The 13,922-nt window shown below is 61.4% G+C and overlaps 3 protein-coding genes across 5 annotated transcripts; 2 read left to right on the forward strand and 1 right to left on the reverse strand.

Moving 5' to 3' along the window:
- Positions 1–172: 172 nt before the first annotated feature.
- WDR24 (WD repeat domain 24) lies at positions 173–8,026 on the forward strand. 2 transcript variants are annotated; one of them, XM_015642528.3, is made up of 10 exons: positions 173–298; positions 868–1,787; positions 2,128–2,305; positions 3,046–3,721; positions 3,797–3,912; positions 5,724–5,845; positions 6,133–6,237; positions 6,309–6,646; positions 7,407–7,591; positions 7,697–8,026. In XM_015642528.3, exons 2-10 carry the CDS (start codon positions 1,307–1,309, stop codon positions 7,863–7,865), a joined length of 2,370 nt encoding a protein of 789 aa, XP_015498014.1. In that variant the 5' UTR covers positions 173–298; positions 868–1,306; the 3' UTR covers positions 7,866–8,026. The 2 variants fall into 2 exon arrangements, with proteins under 2 accessions (XP_015498014.1, XP_033373794.1); XM_033517903.1 differs by having other exon boundaries at positions 3,806–3,912.
- A 100-nt stretch (positions 8,027–8,126) lies between these two features.
- Positions 8,127–10,142, forward strand: JMJD8 (jumonji domain containing 8). Of its 2 annotated transcripts, XM_015642544.3 has the most exons (9): positions 8,127–8,392; positions 8,464–8,547; positions 8,789–8,837; positions 8,937–9,033; positions 9,101–9,169; positions 9,238–9,357; positions 9,482–9,549; positions 9,700–9,834; positions 9,907–10,142. In XM_015642544.3, the coding sequence occupies exons 1-9, from the start codon at positions 8,301–8,303 to the stop codon at positions 9,985–9,987; spliced, it is 795 nt and encodes a 264-aa protein (XP_015498030.1). In that variant the 5' UTR covers positions 8,127–8,300; the 3' UTR covers positions 9,988–10,142. The 2 variants fall into 2 exon arrangements, with proteins under 2 accessions (XP_015498030.1, XP_015498031.1); XM_015642545.3 differs by lacking the exon at positions 9,907–10,142 and having other exon boundaries at positions 9,633–9,834.
- Positions 10,143–10,326: 184 nt separating this feature from the next.
- STUB1 (STIP1 homology and U-box containing protein 1) lies at positions 10,327–13,916 on the reverse strand. The gene is made up of 7 exons (XM_015642546.1): positions 13,863–13,916; positions 12,789–12,987; positions 12,516–12,681; positions 12,298–12,388; positions 11,766–11,822; positions 11,533–11,649; positions 10,327–11,168 (listed from the first exon to the last, which is right to left on the reverse strand). The coding sequence occupies exons 2-7, from the start codon at positions 12,928–12,930 to the stop codon at positions 11,043–11,045; spliced, it is 699 nt and encodes a 232-aa protein (XP_015498032.1). The 5' UTR covers positions 12,931–12,987; positions 13,863–13,916; the 3' UTR covers positions 10,327–11,042.
- Positions 13,917–13,922: the final 6 nt, after the last annotated feature.

Raw genomic sequence — 13,922 nt, forward strand, 5'->3', positions numbered from 1 at the left:
CGGCTGAGGGGCGGGGCTTAACGACAAGGGCGCGGAGTGGGTGTGGTCAGCCGGTAGGGGGCGGGTCCTGGCTCCGTGGGGGTGTGGCCTGGCGGCACGGGCTGTGCCCGCCATCGGAAGGGGGCGGGGCCTGCCGGCAGGGGCAAAAACCGGTGGCGGAAGGGGGCGGGGCCTGGCGGGAGTTCCGCGGCGGGGCCTGCTCGGGCTGAGCTGCCGGCGGGGGAACCGGCACCGGGTGCGGCTTCGGGAACGGCACCTGGGCACCGGGTGCGGCTTCAGGAACGGCACCGGGCACCGGGTACGTGGGCCTCGCACGGAGAGGGTCCGAGACCAAGTGGCAGCGGACTCTGTGAGGCGGGAGCGGGATGTGAAGGGGCCTTGGGGGCTTTGAGGGGTGGGAAGGGGCCCTGAGGAGGGTAATGAGGGGGGTTCTGAGGGAACGCTGAGTGGGCTCTGAAGGGCTGGAGGGGGCCCTGAAGGGGCTCTGGGTCAGGAGCAGGCCCTGCAGAGAGGGAAGTGTGGGGTATGAGGGATCTGAGGGGTCCTGGCGGGCTGTGGGTCAGGAGAGGGCCCTGATGGGGTGAGAGTGTGGGATATGAGGGGCTGGGGGGTTGCCTCGGTGGTAGGAGGGGACCCTGAGGGTCCTCTGAAGGTGGGAAGTGGCATTGAGGGGGTGGGAATGTGAGGTATGAGGGACCTGTGGGACCTGGCTAAGGGAAGGGCAGAGGGGCTGGAGAGGGCAGGGCTGGTGCTAAGCCTGGCTCTGGAGGACAGAACCCCTGGGACCCTGTGATCCTTCCAGGAAGCCTGGAGTAGCTGCTGTCCCCCCTCTGCTAGAGAAGGAGGGTCATTCCCTGGTTCTTGCAGGCTTTGGGACTCCAAGTGCCCCACGGAGGTGACCGTGGCCTCACTTCACCCCACCTCATGCTGCGGACACTGCTCATTTCAGCCACAGCGCTGTACTTGACCTAAATTATCAGCAACAGTGAAACGTCTCAGGGTGTGGCCAAGGAGGGAAAGAAAGAACCCAGAGAAAGTTTTCAGGAACTCCCTGAGAGGAAGCCACAGAAGGAGGCAGGAGTGGGGCTGTATCTCTGTCCCACAGGCAGCTCTGTGGCCTCTGTGACCTCTCACCTCCACGGCTCGTTGATGCAGCCTCAAAAAGCCGTGGTCGAAGCCAGCAGGGCCTGGCAGGAGCTGCGAGAGCCCAGCTTGTGCCAGACCAGCTCTGGCTGAGGTGGAGCAGGGCGGCCGTGTGGGTGTGAAGACAGCCTGCTGGAGAGGGGACAGCACCCCAAGGACAGCCATGGAGAAGATGGCCAGGGTCACCACTGCCCTGGGGGGCAACGCGCTGTCCGGCCGCACTATGTTCTGCCACCTGGATGCCCCTGCCAACGCCATCAGCGTGTGCCGGGATGCTGCCCAGGTGGTGGTGGCCGGCCGCAACATCTTCAAGATCTATTCCATCGAGGAGGAGCAGTTTGTGGAGAAGCTGAATCTCCGCGTGGGCCGCAAACCCTCCCTGAACTTCAGCTGTGCCGACGTGGTGTGGCACCAGATGGACGAGAACCTGCTGGCCACCGCTGCCACCAACGGCGTGGTGGTCACCTGGAACCTGGGCAAGCCGTCCCGCAACAAGCAGGACCAGCTGTTCACGGAGCACAAGCGCACTGTCAACAAGGTGTGCTTCCACCCCACCGAGGTGTACATGCTGCTCAGCGGCTCCCAGGACGGCTACATGAAGTGCTTTGACCTGCGCAAGAAGGACTCTGTCAGCACCTTCTCTGGTACAAATGTGGCTGTTGTTGTCCTGTTTCCCTGTGGGGAAGCAGAGTTTGGGAGCTTTGTCCTTTCCTTGCTTGTCCCCTCACCCTTAGGAGGGACAGGGGTTGGGAGTTTTGCTCTTCCCCTTGCCCAGGAACAGGGTTGGCTCAGAGCAGGGAAAGAAGGAGCTGAGAGGCAACTTGGTGCCTTTTTTTGCCTGTCAGTAGTAGCTGGGTCTGTGTGGGAGATGGAAGACAGTCGCAGCACTCCTTGCTACCCTTTCTCTCTGTGTCAGGGACCCCCATGGCTCTTCCAGTGGGATTTTTAGCTTTGCTGGAACTCTCAACTTGTGTCCCTTCCCAGGCCAGTCAGAGAGTGTACGTGATGTCCAGTTCAGCATCCGGGACTATTTCACCTTCGCTGCCACCTTTGAGAACGGGAACGTGCAGCTGTGGGACATCCGCCGGCCCGACCGCTACGAGAGGATGTTCACGGCCCACAACGGGCCCGTCTTCTGCTGTGACTGGCACCCAGAGGACAGGTGAGTGTGGGGCTGGGCCCTGCCAGCCTCCCGGCCTTGCAGGACAAGAGAGACCCTAAAAACCGGATTGGGATTTTGTAGGGGAAAGCATGGTCTGTGATACCCTGTCCGCTTGTGTCAGGGGATGGGATTTTGCTGGAAGATAGGAGTGATTGTTGCTTTGAACATTTGGGGTAGTGTAAGAGTATTTGGGGTTTGTTCTTTGATAAATTAGGGGGTTCTGATGCAGTGGGTGTTTTATGATTGGGTATAGCAGTGTCACAGCAGCCTCTGCTCCAGTGCTCAGCTTGAGGAATCTTGAGGAAGGAACTACTTGTCTGCTCTGGGACACAGCTCACTTGTGTTTAGTTGTGTTTCCCTCCTGCCTTTCCTGGGAGGTTGCTGGGAAGGATCTGGAAGCAGCTGTTAGAGTGTACAGGTCCCTCCTTATTCCCTGCCACTGCTCATGGTCTTAGATGGGCACTGAAATATGTTCAAAATGGCCTTTTCCTCTCTGCTGTGCCTGGCCAGTGGAAAGCAGAGCCAGAGGGAACTGGTGTGACTGGGATGTGGCTCTAGAGGCGCAGGGCCATAACTGGGGGCAGGAAGGAGGGTGCTGTCTGAGCTGGTTGCAGAGCAGAGGTGTCAGGGGAGCTCATGGGAGGATGGGATTGCAGCCCAGCTGCCTTCCTGTGGTGGTCACACCTGTGCTGTGGCACGCTGGGAACAGAGAGGTGAACACTGACCCATCCTTGTCCCAGGGGCTGGCTGGCCACAGGCGGCCGTGACAAGATGGTGAAGGTGTGGGACATGAACACGACGCGGGCCAAGGAGATCTACTGTGTGCAGACCATCGCCTCGGTGGCACGGGTGAAGTGGCGCCCTGAGTGCAAGCACCACATCGCCACCTGCTCCATGATGGTGGATCACAACATCTACGTGTGGGACGTGCGCCGCCCCTTCATCCCCTCCGCCATGTTCGAGGAGCACAAGGACGTCACCACGGGCATCGTGTGGCGGCACCTCCACGACCCCTATTTCCTCCTCTCGGGCTCCAAGGACAGCACCCTTTACCAGCACATCTTCAAGGACGCCAGCCAGCCCATCGACCGGGCCAACCCCGAGGGGCTGTGCTACAGCCTCTACGGAGACCTGGCCTTCGCCGCCAAGGAGAGCCTCATCTCCTCCGACTCCAACCGCAAGCCCTACATCGGGGACCGGCGCCACCCCATCTTCTTCAAGCGCAAGCTGGACCCCACGGAGCAGTTTGAGTACATCTCGTCCTCCAGCGCCCTCAGCGTGTTCGAGACGGACGTGGAGAGCGGCAGCATGGACTGGTTCGTGCACACGGCCAAGCAGTACGCGCTGGCCGGCCGGCCGCTGGCCGAGCTCTGCGACCACAACGCCAAGGTGGCCAAGGGGCTGGACCGCAACCAGGTGAGCTGCAGGAGAGCTGGGGCTGCAGGGGCGTGGGAGCATGGAAAGGGCTGACAGGGACTGTGTTCCACACAGGTGGCTCAGACGTGGACGATGCTGAGGATTATCTACTCCAGCCTCGGCACCGTGTCGTCCACAAACCTCAACCACAGCATGGGGAAAGGCAGCACTGCCCTCCCACTCATGAACAGGTACAGGGGGTGGGAGCTGAGTGGGGTAACTCCTGAGGTGGGGAGTGGGAACAGCTCCTTGGCTGGGATGGGGTTATAGAATCATATCATGGAATACAAGAATGGTTTGGGTTGGAAGGGGCCTTAAAGCTCATCTCATTCCACCCCCTGCCATGGGCAGCTTCCACTGTCCCAGGCTGCTCCAAGCCCCGTCCAGCCTGGCCTTGGACACTTCCAGGGATCCAGGGGCAGCCACAGCTTCTCTGGGCACCCTGTGCCAGGGCCTGCCCACCCTGCCAGGGAACAGTTTCTACCTAATAACTAATCTGCCCCAGACAGGGAGATTAGTTATTAGGGACAGCTCTCCCTCAGCCTCAGGCTGTGCTTCTTTGCATGTTGGTGTTGTTTGAACACAACCATTTCCCATGTTGGGAAGTGAGTGCCCAGCCTGGCCTCAAGCTGTGCAGCCTCACACACTGCTTTCTTCCCTCCTTCAACCAGAGTTTGACCTGTGGTGGGGCATGGGGCTGGGACCAGTATTGCAGTGACTGAATTCATGAATCACAGAATATCTAACATTGGAAAAGTCCTCTGAGATCATTCCCCCAGCAGCACTGCCAAAGCCACCACTAAACCATGTCCCTGAGTACCACATCTACATGATATTGAAGATCTCCAAGGGTGGTGACTCCACCACTGCCCTGGGCAGCTGTGCCAGTGCCTGACCACCCTTTCCATAAAGGAATTTAACCAAGATCCAGTCTAAACCTCCTCTGGCACAACCTGAGGCCGTTCCCTCTCATCCTGTTCCTGTTCCCTGGGAGCAGAGCCCAACTCCCCCGGCTGTCCCCTCCTGTCAGGGAGTTGTGCAGAGCCAGAAGGGCCCCCTGAGCCTCCTTTTCTCCAGGCTGAGCCCCTTTCCCAGCTCCCTCAGCTGCTGCTGCTGCTCCAGCCCCTTCCCAGCTCTGTTCCCTGCCCTGGACATGCTCCAGCCCCTCAGTGTCTTTCCTGTCATGAGGGGCCCAAGAGTGACCCCAGGATCTGAGGTGAGGCCTCAGCAGTGCCCAGGGCAGTGATGGTGACCAAGGGCTGGGGATGGAGAAGGTGTCTCATGGCTGGAGCTGGAACTGCTGGTGTGCAGAGGTTTTCTTCTGGAGCCTTTCCAAGGGAGAGAACAGCCCAGCTCTGCCAGCAGCTTGCTGACATGGAGAGCCCATTGTGGGCTGATGAAGCAGGAAAACTTGTTTTTCCTCTTCTCAATGACATAAACGTGAGGGGTGAGGACTCCAAATGAGCTGTCAGACCTCGCAGTGCCGGGTTCCCACAGTGACTGACAGATCCTCAAATAACACCAAAGGAAACAAGCACTGTCCTTGAGCAAGCTCTGCCTCCAGCTGGGTGGCTGTGCCGCTGTCTGAGACATGGCAGGAGCCTGGGGAGCTGGGCTCTGCTCCAACCCCATCCCTTCCCTTTTCCATCTTGGTGAAGGCCAAGCGTGGTGATGCATAACAAACAGCCAGGCACCTTGGAGCGAGGCAGCTCCTGTTCACCTGCCTCTGAGGGGAAGGAGATGGAGCCAAGAGCCTCCTCAGCGCTGGAATTCTTTAGGGAGACCTTTGCAGTGCATGTACTGCCAGGCTTGGAGGAAGGGCTGTGATCACAGTCACAGTGTGTCTTTAAGTCACACAGTGGGGACTGCTGACTTCTGCCTACAAAGGGTATCTCATATTTCACCATTCAGATTGCAACTGGACACCTGTATCCAGGTTGTTTGCTGGCTCTAATGGAAACCTTATACTCCTCTAACTGTGAAATTTGGCTTTTTTTCCCAGCTTTAACCTGAAAGATATCCCTGCTGGGCTGGGCAGCGAGTCCAGACTGGACCGCAGCAAAGGAGAAAGCCGCACAGAAAACATCCTCATGGATTCCTCTTCCACCCTGATCAACAACGAGGGTAACGTCTCTGGGTGGGCACAGTCCCAGTCCCACAGCCATAGATAGGGGATGAACTGGGGCATTTATCCTGTGAATTGGGGTGGCTGGATGTGCTGCAGCCCCAGGGTGAGGGACACCAGCCCCAGGGCGCTGCAGGACAACTTTCCCTGATGACCTGGGGTGACAGTGACAGTGGTGGGGAACTGAGCTGTGTGGCTCAGGCACAGCCTGGCACGCTGGGGCAGGACAGTGGGAGGTGGATCCAGTGGTGTGATGAGCTGATTTCTCTTTTCCCTGGGTGCACAGACAACGAGGAGACGGAGGGCAGCGACGTCCCTGCAGATTATCTGCTGGGAGATGTGGAGGCAGATGAGGATGACCTGTACATGATGGACCACGAGAACCCACACGGTGAGCGCACAGCGGGAGGTATTGTCTGTCCCAGCTGGATTTTCTCCTGCTCATTCCTGCTATTCTCACAGCTGAAGAGCAGGAATACAGCCTTCCTCAGGAAGCCTTTCCCCTGCGCCACGAAATCGTGGACAACCCATCGGCCTTGGACCACCTGCAGGACAAGGCCGACTCCCCTCACGTCAGCGGCAACGAGGCCGAGACGGTGTCGCTGACCCCCGTGGAGTCCTTCTCGCTCATCTCCATCTCCCACTCTCTCTATGAGAACCGCCTGCCCTCCGACTTCTTCAACCCCATCGTGCGGGACACGCTGCTCTTCTACGCCGAGCAGGGCGACGTGCAGACAGCCGTGTCCGTGCTCATCGTGCTGGGAGAGCGCATCCGCAAGGAGATCGATGAGCAGACGCAGGTAGAGCCCGTGGGAGGCAGGGCTATGCCTTGTTGGGACCCACAGGGGGTGCATCCCAATGGGATGGTATCCTGCCTGGGGTTTGGGGCACGTCCCTTCTCCTCCAGCCCCTGGCAGGCCAGCTCTAAGCCAGGTTCAGGGTTCTGGTACCTCCCCTACCACCAGTTCTGGAAGGGACTTGAGGTGGGTTCTGCAGGACCAGGATGGGGAGGTGACCTTGCCCTGTTGATACAGGGAAGGATGCTGTTCCCCAGCATTACAGAGCTGTTCTCCCACTGCAGGGATCAGAGAATTACAGAACCCTTTAGGTTGGAACAGCCCCCTAAGATCATCGAGTCCAACCATTCACCCAGCACTGCCAAGGCCACCACTGAACCATGTCCCCAGGTGTCACATCAGCACAGCTTTTAGATCCCTCCAAGGGATGGTGACTCCACCACTGCCCTAGGCAGCCTGTGGCAATGCTTGACCACCCTTTCCATTAAGAAATTCTCCCTAATATCCAGACTAAACCTCCTCTGGCACAACTTGAGGCCGTTTCCTCTTGTCCTGTCCCTTGTTCCCCGGGAGCAGAGCCTGACCCCCACCTGGCTCCACCCTCCTGCTGGGGACTTGTAGAGTGAGAAGCCCCCTGCCCTAAGCCTCCTTTTCTCCAGGCTGAGCTCCCCAGGGGCTCATCTTGCCTTTGGGATGCAGGGCTGGGATCCTGAGGGGGTTTTGAGGTGGATGTGGAGACTCAGCTGTCTGTGGCTGTCCCCAGGAGCACTGGTACACGTCCTACATCGACTTGCTGCAGCGCTTCCAGCTCTGGAACATCTCCAACGAGGTGATCAAGCTGAGCACCTGTCGTGCCATCAACTGCCTCAACCAGGCTTCCACCACCCTGCACGTCAACTGCAGCAACTGCAAGCGGCCCATGAGCAACAGGGGCTGGATCTGCGACAGGTGAGGGGGCCCAGAGGGGTTTGTGGGAATGGGGATGGGGTGGGAGCTCTTGTTGCCCCCTCGAGGGCTGTCCCTGCCCACGCTGACCCGAATCTCCCCGTGCAGGTGTCGGCAGTGTGCCAGCATGTGTGCCGTGTGTCACCACGTGGTGAAGGGGCTCTTCGTCTGGTGCCAGGGCTGCAGCCACGGCGGGCACCTGCAGCACATCATGAAGTGGCTGGAGACCAGCTCCCACTGCCCTGCTGGCTGTGGCCACCTCTGCGAGTACACCTGAGCCCCGTGCCCGCGGGGGGGCTGGCAGGGGGTGAGCAGGGCAGGCAGCTCGATAGCCCTGGCACCGCCCTCCCTGTATTTATTTGTGTAAATAAGGGCCGGGGGTGCACCCCCTGCCCGGCCGTTTTTTACTGGATTAAAACAAACCAGCAGTTGAATTGAGCCAGGACTCTTGTGTTTGCTTCGCCTGGATGCAGCGGCCCGCGGGATGGGCCCCGGACCAATCCCTGCGGTGTCCCCGGTGTCCCCACGCTGTTGTCCCTTTGTGCCGGGAGGCCGCTTTAAACCGTGAGGTGGGGCCCGCTTTGTGCAGCCCCTTTAAGTAGCGGCCCTTCCCGGCACCCGTAGCAACGCGCCCAGCCAATGGCTATGAGCACCATGTGGCCGCGTTGCATGCCGGGAATCGTAGTTCCCGGTGTTTCCGGCGCCGGTCCCGATGGCGGCGCGGCTGCTGCCGCTGCTCGTGCTGCCGCTGGGCTGGGTCCGGCCCGGCGCCTGCACCTGCACCGATCCTCCGGGCGGCGGCTGGTAAGGGCAGGGGCTGCCCCGGGACCGCTCCCTGTGCCGGTGCTGGTGCCGAGCGGAGTCTCCCGTTGCAGGTTGGCGGGCACGGTGCCGGAGGAGCCACGCTGCACGGTGGAGCGAGCCGATGCATCCCTCACCTACTCCCTCTTCCTGCAGCGGTACGGGGCACCGGGCACAGTCCTGGGGGACAGTTCCGATGCACCGGGCGAGCTAACGGGGAGGGGCGGGGTGAACTGGGGAGGCAGACCCTGGAGTCCCGGGCAGGAACCTGGGGGAAGGTGGTCGGGACCGATGCCGGTGCCCCGGGGGCGGCCTGGAGCCAGTCCCGTTGTCCCGGGCTGGGTCGGGGCTGGTGCCCGTGCTCCGCCCGTGCGGGACCCCGCTGGATGCCGTTCCCAGGTTCGCCTTCTCCCGGCCGGTGATCCTCGCTGGGGTCACGGACAATTCGGTGAGTGCCGGGAGGGGACAGAGGGTTCAGGGTGGGACACACCTCCCGGTGCCCCGGGAGCGGCGGCAGCATCCCGGCTCCCTGTGCTCCATCCCGCAGGCGTTCCGAGCCCTCTGCACCCGGGAAAAGCTGCTGGCGGCCTTCGGGCCCTTCCCGGTGCGGCTCAGCACGGCCAACACCTATTCGTACCGCAAAGGTGAGCGCGGGGGCCGTGCCCGGCCGCGGGGCCGCCGCTTCCCCCGCTCATCCCTCCGTTCCCGCAGTGGATGTGCCGTTCCAGGAGTACGTGGAGCAGCTGCTGAAGCCGCAGGACCCGGCCCGGCTGGGCAGCGGTGGGTAGCGCTGTCCCGTCCCCCGCAGCCCCCTGCCCTCGCCGGGCTCAGCTCCCGTGTCCCCCCAGACACCCTCTACTTCTTCGGGGACAACAACTTCACCGAGTGGGGCCCCCTCTTCCAGCACTACGTGCCCCCTCCCTTCCGCATCCCGGGCACCAACCCCGCCTACAGCTTTGGGATCGCAGGTGGGTGTGGGATGGGGACCCCCGGTGCGGGATGGGGACCCCCGGTGCGGGATGGGGACCCCCGGGATGGGATCGGGCCGGGCCTGGGGGCTCTCCCCAGCACCCAACCTCGTGCCCACCGCAGGCTCAGGCTCTGGCGTTCCCTTCCACTGGCACGGCCCTGGTTTCTCCGAGGTGATTTTTGGCAGGAAGGTGAGAACTGAGCCCTAGGGGAAGGATCTGGGGAGAGGGGAGAGAAACAAGCCCCTAACAGGTGTCCCTGGGCAATGGGGAAGCCCCGCTGGGGCCGAGCCCGAGGGGCTGGGGGGAATTGGGAGGGGATGTGCCCCTGGTGTTTTCCAGCGCTGGTTTCTGTACCCGCCGGATAAAACCCCGCACTTCCACCCCAACGAGACGACGCTGGCCTGGCTCCAGCACACATATCCCACCCTGCCACCGGCCCAGCGCCCACTGGAGTGCACCCTGCGCCCTGGGGAGGTGAGTCCAGGAGCTGCAGGGAACCCCAGGCTTCCCAGCCAGAACCATGGGACCCCACTGTGTCTCCTGCAGGTCCTGTACTTCCCTGACCGCTGGTGGCATGCCACACTCAACCTGGACACCAGCGTCTTCATCTCCACCTTCCTGGGCTAGGACTGGGACACATCACCACCATCCCAGCCAAGGCAGGAGCTCCAGCTCCTGCCACCCTCAGGGAAAGGCAACTGATATTGGGACCAACTGCCTGAGAAAGTTGTGGTTTTTACTGGTCTTTACCCTCCCCTTTGGATTAAAGTTGTTCCACTGAAGCACACTGTGTGTTGCTACATCCCTGGAGCAAACCCAGTCCCCATGGGATAGCACGGATTCCCAAGCCAGGATATCCCCAGAAATGGCTGCTGTGAACCACTCCAGATCCTTTTCCACATTTATTGCTGAATTTTTTTTTATTCTTTTTATATATATATATATATTTACTTTTTTTTTTTTTTAATGGACATTGGCAAACTTCCAGAGGGCATTCAAAAGCCAGGCAGGCCATCGGCCGACCGAAACGCTGGAACCACAGTTGGATGCAAATCTGTTGGTTATTTCTTGTGGGGATTTTAAGAGATTTCATTAAAAGGAACAAGAACTTTAACCCAGGTGGTTGTTCTAAGGGAAGCACGGTCCCAGTGGGAAAGGGGAGGTGGGAACCAGCCCCTTCCAGCCCTGGGACAGTTGTTTCCCAGGAAAAGCCAGAGGGTGCGTCAGCATCCCGGCAAGTGGCTGTTTACTGGGAAGAGGACCCAACCCTGGCCAGGCAGGAGGTGGAAGGAGGAGGAAAGAACTCTAAACACAGGGAAGGATGGGGCTCCAGGTGCTCATCCCGGCAAGCTCCCTGTGGCAATCCCTGGAGCGGGACGTGCTCTTTGGGGAGTGTGGCTGCCCTGGCTGAGGGGGTGATGGACGTGACGGTGAGGCCACTGCCGAGGAGCCAGCATTCCAACCCCCAGGCAGGTGTTGGAGCCAGGGAGGGGAGCCAGGGAGCTGCGGTGCCCGCCCTGCTGCTGCGGCTCCTCGGGAAGGGGACGTGGTGACGTGCCCTCGCCCAGCGCCAGGCCCAGGGCAGCTGGGGAGGAGGAGGAGCAGCCGGAGAGCGAGTAAGGCATGGTGCCAGCCCAGGCAGAGCCGGCTGTGCCAGGGCACCCAGCGCTGCCCCCGGCCCCTCAGTAATCCTCCACCCAGCCGTTCTCCGAGATGAACGCATCTATCACCTCCTTCATGGCGAGGTTGGGGATCAGCTGGTCCTGGGTCAGGGGACTCCGCGTCACCGGGTCAAAATGACCCACGCGCTGCAGGGAGGAGGCGCGGGGGAACCGGTTACTCCACGTGCCCGGGCTCAGCCCCGAGGTGCAGGTGGCTGTGGGGCCAGCACCGTGTGGCATCTGCCCCAGCAAGTGGGCACCTGCCTGCAGGAAGAGGGAGCCCCTCGGAGGTGCCTCCCAGCAGGATGAGGGCAGGTCAAGGTGCAAGACCCTTGCCAAGAGCCGCCTCTGCTTTGGGCAGGGCCCGGCAGCGCCTGCTCCACAGGGAGCTGCCTGGGCAGGTAACTGGGACCAAACCCAAGGAACCTGCAGAGCCCTGAGTTGAGCAAAAAGGTGCTTTCCCACCCAAGCAAAGTTCTGGGAAAACCCCCTGCCCCTGGCCTGGCAGTACCTGGAGATGCTCCTCAATGTCCTTCCTGTCGTAGGTGATCCCGCTGGGCGTGATGCAGGGCTCTCTCATCAGCTCAAAACTGATCTTCCCACACAGGTAGTCAGGGATGTCCCGCTTCTGGCTCGAGAGAGGCACAGCTGGGTCAGGAAAGTGGGCTGGGAGGTGGAACTGGCTCAGAGGGGGGAGCACGGTGCAGAGCAGGTTTACAGGAGCACAGGCCGGACCACACTCACCTTCCTCTTCTCATCCACTTGGGAGAAGAGCTCGTCCATATCTGCCAGGTATTTGTCCTGAAAGAGAAGCCCTTGAGGACAAGGGGTCCCTGGTGTGCAGGGGCTCTATGTCCCCAGGGAAAGCCCCAAAGCCTCCACCCATGGGTGTTGTGGCAGGTCCTTGATGGCCCTTCTGCCTGTGCAGCTCCTGACTGAACCTGGCAGGAGTGATTTAGCTTAAAAATAATCTTTCTTTGTGGGCCTATTTTTGTCTGGGATCAGTCCCCAGAGTGGCCAAGAGCCACTTGTGTTTCCTCAGAACACGCACAGCAGGCATCACCGCTGCCGGGCTGGGACAAGAGGTGACAAAGCAGGGGAAGCCATCATGGGGGGACACAACAGTGGTGGCTCGAGCTATAGAACGAAGGCTACAGTGCTGTGTCCCAAGGTCTCCCAGCTTTCACCTGCACATCTGCAGCCCTGCAGCTTCCCTGGCTGCAGCACAACACGAGGATGAGGATGGGGATGAGGAAACCCCCGGCCCCCCACTCACGTGTTTGGCCTCGATGCTGGCCAGCTGAACACGGCTCCGGCTCTCGTCTGTGTTCTCCTCCTGCTGAATCTTTCGGCACTCTGCCAGCTCCCTAGGACAGAGTGGGAGATCAGGAGGATGGGGGAACATTGTCACTCCCTTTCCTGCTGTAGGGCTCTGCAGAGACACCTCAAACACAGCTGATAGCACTAAAAAAGCCTTTCCAGGTGCCCCGTTACCTCTCCTTCTCGGCCACGATTAGCTTGGTCAGGTGGGAGTGCAGCTCGTTCTCCTGGTTGATCCTCTTCTCCTCGATGCTGTTCCAGCGTTTCTTCTTGGCGATGCGCAGCGCACTGGGGATGTCATCCCCGAAATTCAGCCGCTGTTCCTTGGCGAGGTTGTAGGCTGAGGAGAGAAAGGGCACCTCAGAGCCAGTGGCAGCGTCCCTGTTGCCATCCCTGGCCCTTTCCCAGGAGACAGGAGCAGGGGACAGTGGCAGCGTGCCCGCTCACCTCTCTGCAGGTTGGCGATGGCCTCGTCGTAGTTTTCCATCTCCATCTGGCACTGGCCCAGGAAGAAGTGAGCCTTCACGGACTGCCCGTCCAGCTCCAGCGCCCGCTTGCAGTCGGCCAGCGCCTTGTCGTGCTGCTGCATCTTCAGGTAGCACAGGGCCCGGTTGGTGTAGTACACGGCCACCAAGGGGTTCCGGTTCTGCGGGGACAGGCCCATGTTGGTGGCGGTGGCGGGGCCGGGACGTGCCGGCAGCCGGGTGACGGCCGGGTGACTCGGTGAGCCAGCGGCACAGCGCTGTCACCCTGGGCAGGAAGTGCCAGCAGTGCCAGCGGGGGCGTGCACCCCGTGGGGAGGTGCTGGGATGGACTGGGGACAGACTGGGGCCGGTCCCCATAGGGCAGCCGATGTCCCTGCCCACAGAGGGGACTGGCACCCCTGGCACCCCGACTGTCCCAGGGTGGGTCTGTCCTACCCAGAACAGCCCAGGGACAGTGCAGGGTTTAGGGGAAACAGGCTGAGGATGGGGGCACTCTGGTGGAGGGGGTGTAGGGCAGTCCAGCTTGGAGTTGGGTGGGGGAGAGGATGGGCAGGGTCTGTCCAAGCCCAAAGAGGGGGCCAGGGCCGGGGGGGGGTGCTTAGGCCAGGCCTGGGGGTGGTAGCCCAGGCCCAGGAGGGGGGAATCGGGCCCAGAGCTGTGCCCAGCTCCCTCCCCGGGAGGAGCCCGGCCCAGTGAGGGAACAGTGCCCACATTAAAAGGCTGCCATGTCAGGGGTATCTTGGCCAGGCCCTGAGGAAGAACAGTGCCCAGCCCAAGGAGGTTTCACCCTGGTGATGTCCAGGCCAGGGCCGAGGGGAGGCCCATCCGTGGGGATCCCATCCTAGGGCTGGCCGGGCCAGGACCGGGAGGGTGTCCAGGCCAAGGGGGAGGCTCCATCCTGGGGTCATCGAGGCCAGGTTGGAGTGTCCCGTCCCCGGGGAGTCCCGTCCCGGGGGTACCCAGGCCGTGTCCCCTCCCCGGTGCTCCCGTCCCGGGGGCCGCGCCCGCGCGGGCCGGGGGCGCCGCTGGGACTCACGATGGCGCGGCCGTAGCAGGCGGCGGCCTCGGGGTACTTGCGGCCGCCGAAGAGCCGGTT

The sequence above is a fragment of the Parus major genome, chromosome 14, assembly GCF_001522545.3.
Source record: "Parus major isolate Abel chromosome 14, Parus_major1.1, whole genome shotgun sequence".
In the NCBI taxonomy this organism is placed as follows: Eukaryota; Metazoa; Chordata; class Aves; order Passeriformes; family Paridae; genus Parus; species Parus major.